General features: G+C 38.1%; 1 protein-coding gene across 6 annotated transcripts in view; it reads left to right on the plus strand.

Annotated features, from left to right (window-relative positions):
- TANC2 (tetratricopeptide repeat, ankyrin repeat and coiled-coil containing 2) overlaps positions 1-17,011 on the plus strand; it is a 359,086-nt gene that overhangs the window by 257,676 nt on the left and 84,399 nt on the right. For all 6 annotated transcript variants that reach the window (XM_070390029.1, XM_070390030.1, XM_070390031.1 and 3 more), the window contains one exon: positions 13,818-14,099. In XM_070390029.1, coding sequence (XP_070246130.1) covers positions 13,818-14,099 — 282 coding nt within the window. The remainder of the gene's footprint in view (positions 1-13,817; positions 14,100-17,011) is intronic.

Genomic DNA, 17,011 nt, shown 5'->3' on the forward strand with positions numbered 1-17,011 from the left:
AACTTGATAATAAAGCTTAAAATTGGGATTGTTAACCCTTCACTATTACTATTTATTTTCAGGGCTTTTCTAGGTTCTTTGTATTTCCCTGTGAAACTTGTAAATTTCTACCCAAAACGTCTGCGGGAATTTTGAAAGGGACTGCATTGGATCTGTAGATCAATTTGGGGAAAACTGACTTTTTATCAATGTTGAATGTTCCAATCCATGAACATAATGTGTCTCTCTATTCATTTAGGTCTTCCTTAACTTCTCTCAGAAATGTTTTGTCATTGTACAGATGTTGAAAATATTTTGTTATATTTATCTTTCAGTATTTTGTATTTCTTACGCTATTAAAAATAGTGTTGCTTTTGTTCTGATTTCTAATTGTCCATTGCTAATCAACAATTATATAGAAGTACTATTGATTTTTTATTTTTGTATATTGTTCCTGTATCCTGAAACCTTGCTAAAATCACTTGTTATTTCTTATGGCTTTTTTATAGACTCTGTAGGCTTTTCTGCAGAGATAATCATGTTGTTTGCAAATAAAGATAGTTTTATTTCTTCCTTTTTCTTTTTCTTGCCTTATTACTCTGACTAGAACTAGTACAATGTTGAATAGAAGCAAAGAGAGCAGAAATCCTTGCCTTATTCTGATCTTTGGGAGACAGCATTCAGTTTCTAGGTTTTCAATAGATGCACTTTACTTTGTTAATGTAATAAGTTACATTGATTTTTCAAATGTTAAGCCAACTTTGAACTCCAAGTATAAAATCCACTTGATCATGATATATATTTTTTTATATTGGCCTCAATTTACTATAATTTTGTATATGTTTTTTGCATCCGTGTTCATGAGATATATTGGTTTGTAGTTTTCTTGCAATATCTTTGGCTTTAATATCATAGTAATGAGAAGGTAGTCTCTCTTTAGGTTTATAAAGAGTTTGTGTAAAATAGATATTATTTCTTCCTTAAATTATTGGTAGAATTTGTTCATGAAACCATTAAGTTCTGGAGTTTTCATTATGGGGAGATTTTAGCTGTCAATTCAAATATTTTATTAGATATACATTATTCAGGTTATGTGTTTCTTTTTTAGTGGGTTTCACTAGTTTGTGTCTTTCAAGAAATGTGTCTCTTTTATATAATCTGTTGAAATTTATTGGTGTAAAGTTGTTCATAGTATCCCCTTACCCTTTTAATCTTTAGTCATTTTGCCCATCATTTTTTATTCTCTTCTTACTGGTATTGTATGTCTTCTCTCTTTCCTTATTAGTCTACTTAGAGGCTTATTGGTTTTATTAAGCTTCTTGTGATCTTTTATTTTCATTAATTTTTTCTGTTGTTTTTCTGTTTATTATTTTGTTTATTTCCACTCTAATTTTTATTGTTTCCTTCTGCTTAACTTTGGGATTTTTTTCCTTTATTTTCTAATTTGCTGAGGTAAAAGATGAGGTCATTGACATAGACTTTTCTTCTATCCTAACATAGGCATTTTAATGCTATAAATTTCTTTATTTAGTAATGCATTAGCTGTAGTTCACAGATTTTATATTTTCACTTTTAAAATACTGTTTTGCTTTTTGATTTTTTCTTCAACTCATTGATATTTCACAGGAATTTCCAGATATATTTCTGCTATTGATTCCTAATTTAGTCGTGTTATGGTCAAGACCATACTTTGAACAGCATGAATTCTTTTAAATTTATTCACAATTTTTTATGAGCCAAAATATGGTCTCTCTTGATTAATTTTTCAAGGCATTTATAATACTTGTGTTTGGGGTGCCCTCCCCCGAGATTCACTAATTGACTAGAAGGACTTACAGTCCACAGCATATAGTCATTCCCGTAGTTATGCTTTATTACAGTAAAGTGGTACAAAGCAAAATCAGCACAGGAAAAAGATGCATGGGGCAAAGTCCAGAGGAAACCAGACAGAAGCTTCGAAGTATTCTCTCCCAGTAAAGTCACACAGGATGCATTTGATTTCTCCAGCAGTGAGTTGTGACATGTGTGAACATGAGAGCTCATAGGGTTCAGTGCCCAAATTTTTTATATAGACCTCCTTGCCTAAAACTTACCAAAATTCCAGACTCCCAGAAGAAAAGCAAACATTCAGCATAAACAGTCTTGTTTATACAAACAAATTAGGCACAGTGAGCCATTCTTTTTAGTTCTGGGAATCATGGGAATCCTCTTGAAATCCACATTCCCAAACTTCAGGTAAGGACCAGCCTTGCAAGCAGGCTTTCTCAGGGTAGCCGTCTCAAGCCTGTTATGGTAACTGTTTTGTTTGCTATAGTATAATTTTGTTTCTGTCCTCCCAGCCTTTATGTTATTGTTGTGAGACAGTTTACTTATCTAAATGTTATAATCCCCCCCCCCCCGCCCCATATAAAGGTCATTATCTTTTAAAGAGTTTTTTAAAAATCTTAGATGTTAATCCACACAGTTCCCATTTCTGGTGCTCTTCGTGTCTTTCTTTGTATTTTTCTATCTGGTGTCATATTTATTCTGCCTGAAGGACTTTTAACATTTCTTACGTTACAGATCTGCTGGTGACTAATTATTATTTTTTTGCTTTTATATGTATGAAAAGTCTTTATTTCACTGTTATTTTTGAAAGATATTGTCAATGGGTATAGAATTCTAGATTGACATGTTTTTTTTTTCTTTCCATAAATTAAAGCTTTAGGTCTACTACCTTTTCATTTGCATTGTTTTTGACAAGAAATCTGCTATCGTCCTTAGGTTTCTTCCTCTGTACTTAATGTGTCTTTTTATTCTCTGACTGCTTTCAAGATTTTTTCTTTATCACTAGTTGTGAGCAGTTTGACTATGATTTGCCTTGGTGTCATTTTCTTCATGTTTCTTCACTTGAATCTCATTGAGTTTCCTTGATCAGGAAATTTATAGTTTTTGTCATTTTGAAAATTCCATCACCATTTTTCGTTAAATGTATTTTTTGTCCCCTACCTTCTGAGACTCTAATTACACTTAGTATTTGACCACTTGGAGTTGTCTCACTGTTCACTGATGCTTTTTTAATTTTTTTTAATTACTTGAAAATTGTTATCTGTTTTCTCTGTGTATTTTATTTATTTGTTTTTAGTTGCACTGGGTCTTTGTTGCTGCATGCAGGCTTTCTGTAGTTTTGGCGAGCAGGGTTGCTGTTCATTGTGGTGCACAGGCTTCGCCTTGCAGTGGCCTCTCATTGTTGAACACAGGATCTAGGTGTTCAGGCCTCAGTAGTTGTGGCACTCGAGCTTAGCAGCTGTGGCTCACAGGCTCTAGAATGCAGGTTCATTAGTAGTGATGCAAAGGCCTAATTGCTCCATAGCATGTAGAATCCTCCTGGACCCCAGATTAAACCCATGTCTCCTACATTGGCAGGCAGATTCTTAATCACCGGACCACCAGAGAAGTCCCTCTCTGTGTATTTAATTTTGCATAGCTTTTATTACTATGTCTTTAAGGTTACTCATCTTTTGTGATGTCAAATTTGTCACAAATCCCATGTAGGTGTTTTATTCACTTCTGATTTTTTTCTCTAGAAGTGCAATTTGGGTCTTTTGTATCTTTCATGCCCCTTTTGAACATGTTGAATATAGTTATAATCATGGTTTTTAATACTTTTCTCTGCTGATTCTAACATCTGTGTCAGTTTGGGGTCAGTTTCAGTTGATTTGTTTTTCTCCTAATTATGGTGCCTATTTTCCTGCTTCTGTGCATGCCTGTTAATCTTCACTTGGATGCCAAGCATTATGAATTTTACCTTATTGGGTGTTGCATATTTTTGTATTCCTATAAATATTCAACTTTTTTCTGGAATGTGCGTTATTTGGAAATAGCTTAATCAGTTTGGGGTCTTGTCCTTAAGATTGGAGTAGAATCAGAACAATATTTGCAGGTGTCATTATTCTGTACTACTGGGTCAAGATCTTCCTGGATGTATCCAGTGTCCTGTACATTGTGAGGTTTTCCATTATGGCTGGAAGAAACAGGCACTATTCCTGGCCCTATGTAAGCAGCAGGTACTCTCTTTAACCCTCACACTTGTGTCAGTCACTGCTCTGCTGATGACTCAAGGGTTACTCCACAGGTTTCCAGAATTATTTCTTTGTAACTGTTTGTCCTGTGAACTGTCACTGCCTTAGTCTCCCTGGATTCTCAGCTTCGTCTACTCAGCTGAGGGAGTCTGTCAGAATCTGACTGGATTCTCCCTCCCTACATTGTGGTCTGAAAATTCTGTCAGTGTTGTGAGTGGGCATAGAGTGTACCTCATTTGTTTTCCATCTCTCAGGGATTATTACTACTCATTGCCTTTGTCTAGTGTCTTGAAAACCATTGTTTCATATATTCTGTCTAGAGCTTTGTTTGTTTATCTTGGTTTTAGGTGGGAGGGCAGATCTAGTCCACATTTCTTCATGTTGGCCAGAAATAGAAATTGGATGCCAGATTTTTAAAATGAAAATTATAGAAGAAATGAACCAAAGCATCAACCCATCTTTCATCAGAAAATGACTGTCTTGATGGTTAGAATTGGGTTTTCTGTAAGCTAAAATGCATATTTTACCTATAATAATGAGGGATTTTAAATATAGTTGTTATTTACACAAAATAAATCCTACATGTCACATTAGCAAGACATTAGTTATTAAGTGGATATTTGTGGCATCAGCCTTCTCAGTAACTTTTCAAAAAGAAAGGGAAAATAATCTTTAAAAAATATATATTCTATCCTCTTTGGATACTAGCTCTAAAGCACATTTTCTCCCTTCTCCCAGCTTCCTGTGGGAATATGATTGTTTGATTATCAGTGTCTTGGCCAGCATCCAGGCCTTGCCTGTGATATGCACAGAGCTTGGAGAATAACAGTTTTTCTTCCCCAAATGTCTTGTTACTTAATGGCTCTCTTGTTTATGACAGTAAACTTTAAATAAGAATTTATCCCTGAAAGGTGGGAAACAGATGATTCATTTATTTTTGTTATTTTTGTACAGTTCAGGTGATTTTCAAAGACCTGAGTTTGCATCTTATAACTGTTTTCCTGTAGCCTTCCTGTTCTACCAAAGACAAGTCTGTGAACATTTCCCTGCAGTTGAGAATGGAAAATTCATATTCACTGTTTTCATTCATGAATGCCTTTATTAAACATTATTGAATGTACATTCCCTATGACAAGAGCTCCCCTAGCTAGTAAGGACTTACCAGGTTGGATGATTGTGGTAGAGTTAAGTTGATGAGATACAAGGGTAGAAGTGTAGGTGCTGACATGATTTTATCAGATACATGTAGTTGATGGCTAAATACAGGAAGAATATGTGGGCTGTAAGGTTAATGTATGGCAAAACCAATACAGTATTGTAATTAGCCTCCAGTTAAAATAAATAAATTTTGTATTTAAAAAAGCTTGTTGAAGTATATGGTGAAAAGCAAGAGATGTTGAGAATCTGAACCATATGACTGTCAGTTGAGGATTAATTAGGTTCTGAACTAAGAGATTAATGTGCATTTTCTTATTTAGCCTTATGAAATAGATATTCTTATTACTCTCATTTTACAGATAATTAAACTGAGGCTTAGAATGATCTGGAAGCTCCTCCAGAGGTTATATCACTATAAATAGCAGTGGAATGGGGAAAGAAAACAGGAAATATATCTGAAAGAAATTCCTCAAGAATCATTGATAGGTCCTGTGACAAATCAGATATAAAGTTTCAGAAAGAAGTCCTGATGAGTCCCAGGTTTCTATCTTGGGAGACCAGACAGATGGGAATATTTAATTAACTGAGACATTGAATGGAAAATAAAGAATAGGTTAAGGTGAATGAGATCAAACTTTAGTTCTAAACATTTTAAGTTTGAGATATCTACTGGAAATCCACAGAGGCAACTCCTATAAGTTGCTGAAAATGCTGTACAGGAGTTTAGAACTGGGATCTGGAAGAGAAATATAGGCCATCACCACTTAGATAGTTGTAAAAGCCATTAGTCTATTCCTTTGTGATTACCCAGGAAGATCATGAAGAAGAAAAAAACAATAAAATATAGAACCTAAGATTGGCAGTATTTCAGAGAGAAGCAGAAGAGAAGAATCATTAAAGAAGAGGAAGAGAGGGCCCAAAAAGAGCTAGAAGAAAGTGTTACTATGTCAAACCCAAGAAGGAAATATATTTCAAAAAGTGGGGATTTGTTAAAAGTATTAAGTACCGAGCTGTGGTTAAGCATAAAAACTAAAAATAGTTCACTGGACTTAAAAGTTAGAACGTCTTTAGGGTCATTAACCAAAACATTTCAATAGAGTAATGTGGGAGGAAGCTAGACTAGAATGAGTTACTATTATGGAACTGAAGACAGCAAGTGTGGCTCTTTCAGGAGTACGTATATACCATGGAATAGTACTGAGCCATAGAAAGGAGTAAAATAGAGTCAGTTTGTGTGGATGAACCTAGAGCCTGTTATACAGAGTGAATAAGTCAGAAAAATAGATATAATGTATTAATGCATATATATGAAATCTAGAAAAATGGTATTGATGAACCTATTTGCAGGGCAGGAGTAGAGGCGTTGATGTAGAGAGCGGATTTGTGGACACAGGGTGGGAAGGAGAGGGAGGGACGATTTGAGAGAGTAGGGTTGACATGCATAAATAACACTACCATGTGTGAAATAGATAGCTAGTGGGAAACTGCTGTACAGAACAGGGAGCTCAGCTTGGTGCTCTGTGATGACCTTGATGGGTGGAATGGGGGGTGGGGTGGGAGCGAGGCTCAAAAGGGAGGGGATATATGTATAGTTATGGCTGATTCACGATGTTCTACAGCAGAAACTAACCCAGCATTGTAAAGCAATTATATCCCAATAAAAATTTTTTTAAATGTTGGGGGTGAAAGGTTGAAGGGATGTAAGTCAGCAGTTCAAAGGGGTGAGGGCTCTAGGAGAGTGCATATGTTCTCAGTATCCTTTTCACTGTTTTGTTTTAAATAAATGTGTGTGGGAGGAAGATGATTAGATTACACTGGATTCTTTTGGCTTGATGGTGTGGACAGAGGTACCCATGACTGCAGTTAACCAACAGACACTGTCCTAGGCACACTTTTGTATTAACTTGCTTTAATCCTCCCATGTCATGATTATCCCTGATTTAAAGATGAGGAAAACTGAGAGATCAAGAACGTAAGTAACTTTCCTAAGGTTGCACAGCTAGTGAGTAACAGAGACAGGATATCACCTGAAGCAGCCTGGCTCCAAGTCTGGTTTTACCCACTCTGCTGTAGGTTTCCCTGTTGACCCCGAAAATGACTCTGCTTTATTTAATCTGTTTTGTTGTTTTTTTTTTTTTAAAGCAGAAGTTATCTGGAATGAACATTTCTCAAGCTGTTATCTTTAGATTGTTTTTTAGGACCTGCTTCAAATTGCTTTACATTTTTCAAAAACTCCATTTCCTTGGGTAGGAGGACCTGCCTACTGTAGTTCTTTTCTTGAGTGCCATAAATAAGCAACAGACCCTAAACAGATTGACTCTTGTAAATGGGAGTGTGAGCCTTCGAGAAACTCAGTAGGCAGATGAGCCCTGCCTTGGTTTCATAAGCATACTTAAGAAAAAATTAACATGTTTTTTGACGTATGTTGGGTGCTGATGTGATACCAGGTTTTGTCTGAAGCACATGTGTTTTTCCTGTGCTGTGTGGAGAATAACATGCACAGCCTGAACCCTAAGAATAAGCCTGAAATTATCTTTTGTTCTGAGGAACAGAGGTGCTTCCAGGCTAGACTTTACAGCCATTGTGGAAGAATGTGAGGAAGCACAACGCTACTCCTGTTTGCACCAGACCTTGGCTGTATGACACAGACCCTTTCTTCTGCCAGTCCTGTGACTGACTTCTTTTCAAATGATTCCTGGTTGTTTTCCATGAATAAATATGCTTTAGTCTAAATCCAGTTAGAGCTCTTTTGCCCTCACTTCCCTTTCCCCTTTTCCTTTGGCTGCAGCTGTTTCTATTTGCGTTGGGACAAGCTGGTCTATTAGCCCTAATGCACTTTTGTTTGTTTTTTAAATGTTTACTCTTTGCTCTAGCTAAAGAAAGGTCAGTTTTCTCTGTAAGTCTAGATACATGATTATTCATATTGATGGTCTCACAGAGACTGTTTCCTAGAGAGCTTTCATTTGTCTGTCACAAGCCTAATTTGCATTGAAGAGATGTACACACAGATCTGAGTCTTGAGTGGTTATTACATTTCTTAAAAGAAAAAAAAAAACTGCTTTCCAAAACTTTTCGTATTTGTGTACTCTACTGGAATGTTTTTCCTTTAGCTGCTTTTTCTTTCAACATTTTATTAGCAGTATTTTCAGATATACCCCCAAAAAGACAAGTTTCACAATAAACACTCATATACTTGCCTTGATTATGTCATTAATGTTTTATTATTTCTACCATATATCTATCCATTCTGCCCTTCTCTTCAACCACACATCTTTTTGTTTTTGTTTTTGTTTTTTTACAAATTTCAAAGTAAATTCCAGATGTCAGTATACTTGGGAATGTTTTGAGAAGCTTGGGACGATCTTCCTGTCTCTTGCTGCCCTGGGACAGCCACTTCAGGGCTTAGAGAACTGAATCTGTTGCTAAATGTATGGTTTAGCTCATTTTTTTTCCCTTGGCTCAGCTACAGTTGCAGTGGTCCTTTCTCACTGGATTATTTCCGTGGTTTCTGCTTTAGAAAATCTCTTGGAAGCCAGCTGATCTCCTAAACAAAGAAACATTTATTTAGGAAGATGAACGCCGCAGAAAGTATTCATTCCCTCCATGTCCCACAGCGCAGGCCAACATGCCTTCTTGTTCATATGCCCTAAATTTACTGTTGGTACATACAGAGTGTGGCTTTCTTTCATCATATTGATCTGACAAAAGCCTTAGGTTCTGAGGCACAGAAATCGTTTCTGGGCTGTTCTTGGTGTCTACAGTTGTTTTACCATATGGTGCTGGGTTAATTTTGTCTGTTCTTCCCTTGAGGCTTTTGTGAATTGATTACATTTTTAGAAAATTTTTAAAATAACTTTTCAAAATGTCAAAGCTTTCTCAGTAGAATAAAATATGATGAGAGATTACGTCAACGTGAGAACAAGTTATCTTAATAGAATTTTTCTCAGAAACTTCAGCATTGAAGTTGAGTCTGTACTTACCCTGTATTATAAATTGGCATCGGTCATATTCGTGAAAGCCTCTTTTGAGACAAAATGTTAAGTAATCTTAGACCTGAACAGGTAAGTCTGTTAGTCTAGAAAGCACCTGAGTGTCTGAGAAGCTCTTCTCTCTCTCTCTGGCCAGTCATGCCATTTCTGAAGGGAAGCACAGGAGAGGTGAAGGAGAAGGAAGCTAGCCTAGCGAGTCAGCCAAGTCCACTCAGTTCTGGTCATCAGTGATATCGCTGATAATCAGATTCAAATTTAATACTGATATGATATAGAGAAACAGCATAGTATAATGCAAAAAAACCCTGGATTTTGGAGTCAGAATTAGGAGTTTTTTCCTTTATTTACCAATTCTTTTTAATTGGAGTATAATTGCTTTTCAGTGTTAGGCTAGTTTCTGCTGTACAACAGTGTGAATCAGCCATATGTGTTACATATGTCTCCTCCCTCTTGAGCCTCCCCTCTCACTCCCCAATCCCACCGCTCTAGGTCATCACAGAGCACCAAGCCGAGGTCTCTGTGCTAAACGGCAGCTTCCCCTTAGCTATCTGTTTACACATGGTAGTGGACACCTGTCAGTGCTCCTCGCCCGGTCCATCCCACCCTCTCCTTCCCCATCCCCTGTGTCCACAAGCCCATCCTCTATATCTGTGTCTCTATTCCTGCCCTACAAATAGGCTCATCAGTACCATTTTTCTAGATTCTATGAAGAAAGTGAAAGTGAAGTCGCTCAATCGTGTCTGACTCTTTGAGGCCCCATAGACTGTAGCCTACCAGGCTCCTCCCTCCATGGGGTTCTCCAGGCAAGAATACTGGAGTGGGTTGCCATTTCCTTCTCCAGGGGATCTTCCTGACCCAGGGATCGAACCGAGGTCTCCCGCATTCCAGGCAGATGCAGGCAGACCCGTTAACCTCTGAGCCACGCAGACGCATAGATTCTATATATATGAGTTAATTTACAATATTTAAAAAAAAAGAATTAGGTTTTGATTCTGGTTCTGAAACCAGCTGTTTGTGACCTGAGATCTCTTCTTAGACTCATATCAAGCCAGTCGATCTTCTTTTCTCTCCTTCTTCTCTGGGAGTCCTGTGATTGCTCAGCCAGAGCTCAGCAGGTCTGTGTGAGTGTCTGCCCACCAAGGGCACTCAGCTACCCAGGAAACCCCTTGCATGGTGAGCAGCCCCCTGCTGTCAAGTGACATAATTGGAAAGGATGGAGTGAGGAGCTCCAAGGATCAGTCCTTCCATGGAAGCAACCGTTAAGCTGGCGAGTCTGACAGAATCCACTTTTTCAGAACTTTGGAATTGCTAAGCAAAGCAAGAAAAGCAGGTTATGAAATGGTATCTATAGTACGATTTTTGTTTTAAAAATAAGTATCTATTGGTACAGACAAAACTCAGGGAAAAAGTGAATTGTGTTTCTCTCTGGCTAGTGGGAGTAAGATTATTATTCTGTTTATCTGCTATCCCTAAATTTTCTGTAGTGAATATGTATTACTTCCATAAAAAATAACAAAACTAAAATAGAACAGTTTGGCAGTCTATCAAGAAGCTAAAACTTAGAGTTTCCATATGACCCAGCAGTATGTTCAGCAGTACCGCTCCTGGAAGTATACTCAAGAGAATTGAAAACACGTGTACAAAAACCTGTACATGAATCTTCACAGCAGCATGCTGCATAATAGCCGAAAAAAGTGGAAATAGCCCAGATGTTTGTCAGATGATAAATGGATAAACAAAATGTGATATATCCATATAATGGAATATTGTTCAGCAATAAAAGTACTGATACATGTTACAGCATGGATGAACCTCAAAAACATGCTCAGTACAAGAAGCCAGACACCAAAGGCTATTGTATGGTAATATATATGTGAAATGTCTCAAATAGGCAACCCTGTAAAGACAGAAAGTTTTTGGTTGCCAGGCACTAGGGAAATGGAGACTGGAGAATGACAGCTAATGGGTAAGTGGTTTTCTTTGGACAATGATGAAAATCTTGAGGAATTAAATAATGATGGTTGTGCAATTTTGTGAATGTACTAAAAAACCACTGGTTTACATACTTTTAAAAGGATGAATATTAAGTATGTGAATCATAGCTCAATAAAATAATATTTAAGAAAAGTAAAATTTAAAAGAAAAGTAGAATCTATTTAACTGTAAGACACTAGAATTAAGAGTGTTTTTAGCAAGTCAAAGTCTAATTTTCACCTAATTCTGTAATTATATATGTATTTTAAAAGAGTACATTTTGATAAACAGATGTGAATCAGGAAATTATGAGTAACCATGTATCTGTATCTCCACAGCCTTTTCTTTTTTTAAGTGAAAATTTGGGATATTTTAAAACTGACATAGGAAACTATTTGCTTCTATTATTAGAGTTTGACTTTATATTTTTAACTTTTGTACTACTTTTGGAATTATCCTTTTTTAAAATGCTCAGTTACCATTCAAATGGCTTTGCAATAGTTTTAAGTGAGAGTGTTTACATGTGTGTGTTTTTCTCAAGTAAGCTGCCATCTCCAGATTCTGTATTAAGATATTGGAATGGTTTAAGTATGTTCTAGAATAATATAAGCAGGATAAGTAGACCTAATTTCCACTTTTATGATTTCCTTTCTCCTGTCTCATCCCCTTCCCACCTCTGACGTTTATTCTCCAAAATATAATATGGGGTTAGAATGTAATGCTTTGTTTTTAATTAAATCTTTCAGTAAGCATTTATTGAGCACCTACTGTGTGTCAGGTTACTGTGCTAAGGTTAACGATACAGAAATAAAATTCAAAAAAATAAATAATAATATAAAAAATAAATGATACATCTTGGTCAGTTACTCAGTCATGTCCAACTCTTTGCGATACCATAGATTGTAGCATGCCAGACTTCCCTGTCCTTAACCATCTCCCGGAGTTTGCCTAAACTTTCCTTAGTCCATTGAGTCAGTGATGCCATCCTACTATCTCATCCTCTGTCATCTGCTTCTCCTCCCGCCTTCAGTCTTTCCCAGCATCAGAGTCTTTTCCAGTGAGTCAGCTCTTCACATCTGGTGGCCAAAGTATTGGAGCTTCAGCTTCAGTCCTTCCAATGAATATTCAGGATTGATTTCCTTTAGGATGGACTGGTTTGATCTCCTTGCTATCCAGGGGTTCTCAAGAGTCTTTTCCAACACCACAGTTCAAAAGCGTCAATTCTTCAGCACTCAACCTTTTTTTATTGTCCAGCTCTCACATCCATACATGACCACTGGAAAAACCATAGCTTTGACTAGATGGACCTTTGTAGGCAAAGTGATGGCTCTGCTTTTTAATACGTTCTCTAGATTTGTCACTGCTTTCCTTCCAAGGAGTAAGCATCTTTTTAGTTTTGTGGCTGCAGTCACCATCTGCAGTGATTTTGGAGCCCAAGAAAATAAAGTCTGTCACTGTTTCCCCGTCTATATGCCATGAAGTGATGGGACCGGATGCCTTGATCTTTGTTTTTTGAATATTGAGTTTTAAGCCAGCTTTTTCACTCTCCTCTTTCACCTTCATCAAGAGGCTCCTTAATTCCTCATCACTTTCTGCCATATCTGCATATCTGAGGTTAATGGTACATCTAGAACTACTCTTAAAACAGTTAAGAAGACATTTAACTCAGATATGAGAGGTCAGGCAGGACTTCTTTTTACCATCAGTATTATTTGGAGGTTGACTGTTGAAACCAAGTCACATTACGGGTTTTTAGAGAACCATTGTGCATAGAGCTCATGCTTGGCACCTAGCACATCTCACAACTACACAAGCACAGAGAAGAGTCTTGAGGAAAGCAATAGGGATTTGTCCCCAGTACATGTGTGTAGAAGCCAGAAATCCTTTTTAATTGGCATGAATATAAGCAGTACAGGTGCAGAGACATTAGTGAAAGTTGAGTTTCTGCTTTCTTGACCACTTAACATACTGAAAACCTTTTACACCATCAGAGCTTTTACTTCCCCTAATATACTTGCTATATATTTTTTTTAAATATCATCATGAACTTAAAGGAGTCACTGTTTTTTATTAGTGTTTTTAAAGAAACAGACACGGTCTCTTCACATTGCTTCCCATGGGACCGATGTGTAGTGGTGTGGTCATATTGGTGGTTAAATACTGAAATATGACCTTGCAGGTTGGTAAAGAGTTGATGCTGTCAGCCATCTGGATTCCCTGCCACACCCCAGCCTCTCCTGAGACTCCAGCCCTACAGATCGCCGCAATCCAACATTTTAAAGGTTATCCCCAGGCCAAGAAGGAGGCTTGAGGGACCCTGCGTTTTCACTACTGTTCCTAATTGCCAGCACGTGGGCCAGCCCTATTGTTAAATCATTTTGAGTATCACACTGACTTTCTGACTATAACATAAGTTACTGCTGTTTTAACCATGTTTGGGTTCTTCCAGCTGCAGTCGCAAGTAGCTCTAGCTCATGTATCGTTGCCTCTCTGTACAGAACCAAAATTCAGAGTTTTCTTATTTTCTGAATAACCCAGAATACCCTCACAGTGTAACTCTCAGTGCTCTTCTAAACCATACTGCTTTTTTGCTCTTTATTTCTCTCAGTGTTGACACTTTGGACTAAGTCCCCTGTTCTCTTATTGTTCCTTCCAGTCCGCTTTGCACCTTACAGACCTCCCGATATCTCCCTGAAGCCCCTGCTCTTTGAAGTGCCCAGCATCACTACGGAGTCGGTGTTCGTTGGTCGGGATTGGGTTTTCCATGAAATAGATGCTCAGCTTCAAAGTTCAAATGCCAGCGTGAACCAGGGAGTCGTGATCGTGGGAAACATTGGGTTCGGCAAAACTGCCATCATTTCCAGACTGGTGGCCCTCAGCTGCCACGGAACACGGATGAGACAAATCGCCTCTGACAGCCCACACGCCTCCCCCAAACGTAGGTACCCTTTTTTTTTTTTTTTTTTAAAGAACTCTCTGCTACATGGCTCTTAAATTTCTTTTCATGTTTATATTAAGTCTCAGATCCTTTCATTTTCTGATCTGCAAAACCTGATTTGCATGTGAGGATCTTCAACTTGGAGCTGGGAGAAAGAATGTAATATTCTGCTGACATTTAGCCCATATAGCCGACAATCACCTAAGTGTGACAGAAAAACCCTTTCTCTCAGAATAAATGTATGAGTCTTCCCTCCTGCTCGGCTAGCTGGTCCGTCCTTCGGGTAATGACTACAGCTATTGCCTGGTAGAGCTCTTTGCATGCATTGCTGTCAGCTTTTGCTCAGCCTGTGCCCAGCCTTGCTGGCACAGTCTTGTTTGCAGCCTCCATTTCTTGCGACTGGTGTCTGTTGCACTGCTCGGGCGTGAATTTCGTTGTGTCCTTGAATTTCTCCTGCTTCCTTGTGAAGAGATGCTGAGATCTCATATATATTCATGCTTCTTTCATCACCAGCAGGGCGCAGTTTAACGATCACAGTCAGGATCTTGTTTGTTTTTAAAATACTTAATATGGTCCTTAGTGCCAGGTGCTCTCTAAGAGTTTAACAAATATTAGTTCATCCAGTCCTCTCAGCAACTCAAGTGAGGTAGTTCCTGTTTTCTTCCTTTCACAGATTAGTGGTTTAAGGCTCAGAGAGGTTAAGTAAGCCTCCCAGGTTTCACAGCTAGTAAAGAATGAAACTAGAATTTGCGCCTTATCAGTCTGATTTCAGAGGCCAGTCTCATCCATTTTGCTGTGCTCCCCTCTGTTTATGCCTGGAACTCGAGTTAAGGAGCTAAAAGGAAATGTATGGATATTCTTATACTTAGTATATGTAGAGAACCACAAATTTAGATGATCTTTAAGATTGACTCCTATGCTAAAATCACACTCCTATGTGATTCTAAGATGTCTTCATGTTCAAAAGTAACTGTTCATACCTATTCCAGTATTTTCCTTAGAGTGCTTACATATCACACCAGACCACTACTTATCTGAGTCATCCAAGAGGTTACCTGTTTGAGTGTGTCTACCTGGCTCCTGCTAGTTATAAGAGAACAAAAAGAAACTATTGCTCTACTAGTCCAAATGAGTAACCTAGCTCATCGTAGATTTCCAGACAGCAACCACTAGAAATGATTGGTTTGAGGTCATAGTAGCTACAGAGTCTCTAGCACAGTGCTGTGGGAACTCAAGAGAAACTCATTGAACACCCCCCCAATATCCTGGCTTCTGTTGGCATTAACAATTTCATGTCTTTAGGTAAGCACATCGCCGCCGGTAAACTTACAGATAATCTGACATGTAGAAGAACTAGTGCCTAGAAGGAAAACCAGTTGAATCAAGAGTCCCCATTTGCCCGGGTGTAGTAAGAATTAGTACAGAAGAATTCATGTCGTAAGAGCAATATCATGCTTAGTTCCTGGATGAAGCTTTTCTGAGGTAGATAGACAGAATGTCAGAGGAGTCAAGAGTCCACAGGTTGAGTCCCAGTGCTCAAATTGACAATACTTTGTAACCTTGAGAATCTTACCATAATTCTTTAGACCTCGGTTTTGTCACCCGTAAAATGCATCAGTAGGATTTGGTGATCTTTAAGATTCATTCCTGTGCTACAGTTTTGTGATTCTAAGAAGATGTCTTCATGGTTAAATGTAACTCACCATACCTATTCCAGTGTTTTCTTATTTTTTTCCTTTTTCTTTTTTTGGTATAATTTTTTTACTATGTTAGTACACAAGTTGTTAGTTTTCAATAGACTTCATTTTTTTAATTTATTTTTTGAGCTGGATCTTCATTGCTTTGCTCAGGCTTTCTCTAGTCGTGGCAGGCGGGGGCTGCTCTTTGTTGCAGTTCAAGAGCTTCTTGCTGCAGATGCTTCTCTTGCTGCGGCACACAGGCTCTAGGCGTGCGGGCATCCGTAGTTGTGGTGCATGGGCTTAGTTGCTCCCTGGCATGTGGAATCTTCCCGGACAAGGGATTGGTCCCGTGTCCCCTGCGTTGGCAGGCTGCTTCTTAGCTGCTGTACCACCAGGGGAGTCCTATTTCAGTATTTTCCTTAATGTGTGTACATATCACACCAGACTACTACTTATCTGAGTTATCCAAGAGGTTAACTATTTGACTGTGTCAGGAAGAAAACCAGAGAGGTGATAGTCTCTCTGACTCACTGTGGCAGATAACAGAATGGTAGAATCATGATTCAAGGGCAAGAAGAACTGCCTTCTCTGAAAGCAGAAGTACCTGGGAGTGCCCCCCCAAGCCTGAGAGAGCAGAAGCTAGTAGAAAACCACCATGTGCTCCCCAAAATAAAGGTTTTCTAAAGGTAGTTCATCAAGTTATTCTCTAACTTCCATTGCCTTTTACCTCCATCTGCTACTGCTAAGTCATATCTGACTCTGTGCGCCCCCATAGACAGCAGCCCATGAGGCTCCCCTGTCCCTGGGATTCTCCAGGCAAGAACACTAGAGTGGATTGCCATTACCTCCAGAGAAACTCTAAAAATACCAGGACACTCCCATTTATGTGATAAATGTCCACATGTTAGATTGGAGATTTGGCCTGATAGGTTAACTTTCACAACTTGAAAAGGTGTTAAAGGGATAGAGTATGTGGCCATGTATTTATCAGAATTACACAGAACCAGCACTGCCTTGTTGTATTTGCTGCAAACCAGACCACTACTCTTTAAGATGGGTTAGAAATAAGTGGTTGACGTCATTTACTGGTATTTAAATATTAACTCTGAACAACAAAGTCAACTCTTGGAATTACCCCAAAACTACACACTTTTATAAAATTTTCATTTTCTGCTATGCAAATGATTAATGATAAAATGTAACATCAGTTTGTTTTAGAACTGTCTCATTAAA

Source organism: Bos mutus, chromosome 19 (assembly GCF_027580195.1).
Source record: "Bos mutus isolate GX-2022 chromosome 19, NWIPB_WYAK_1.1, whole genome shotgun sequence".
Classification (NCBI taxonomy): domain Eukaryota; kingdom Metazoa; phylum Chordata; class Mammalia; order Artiodactyla; family Bovidae; genus Bos; species Bos mutus.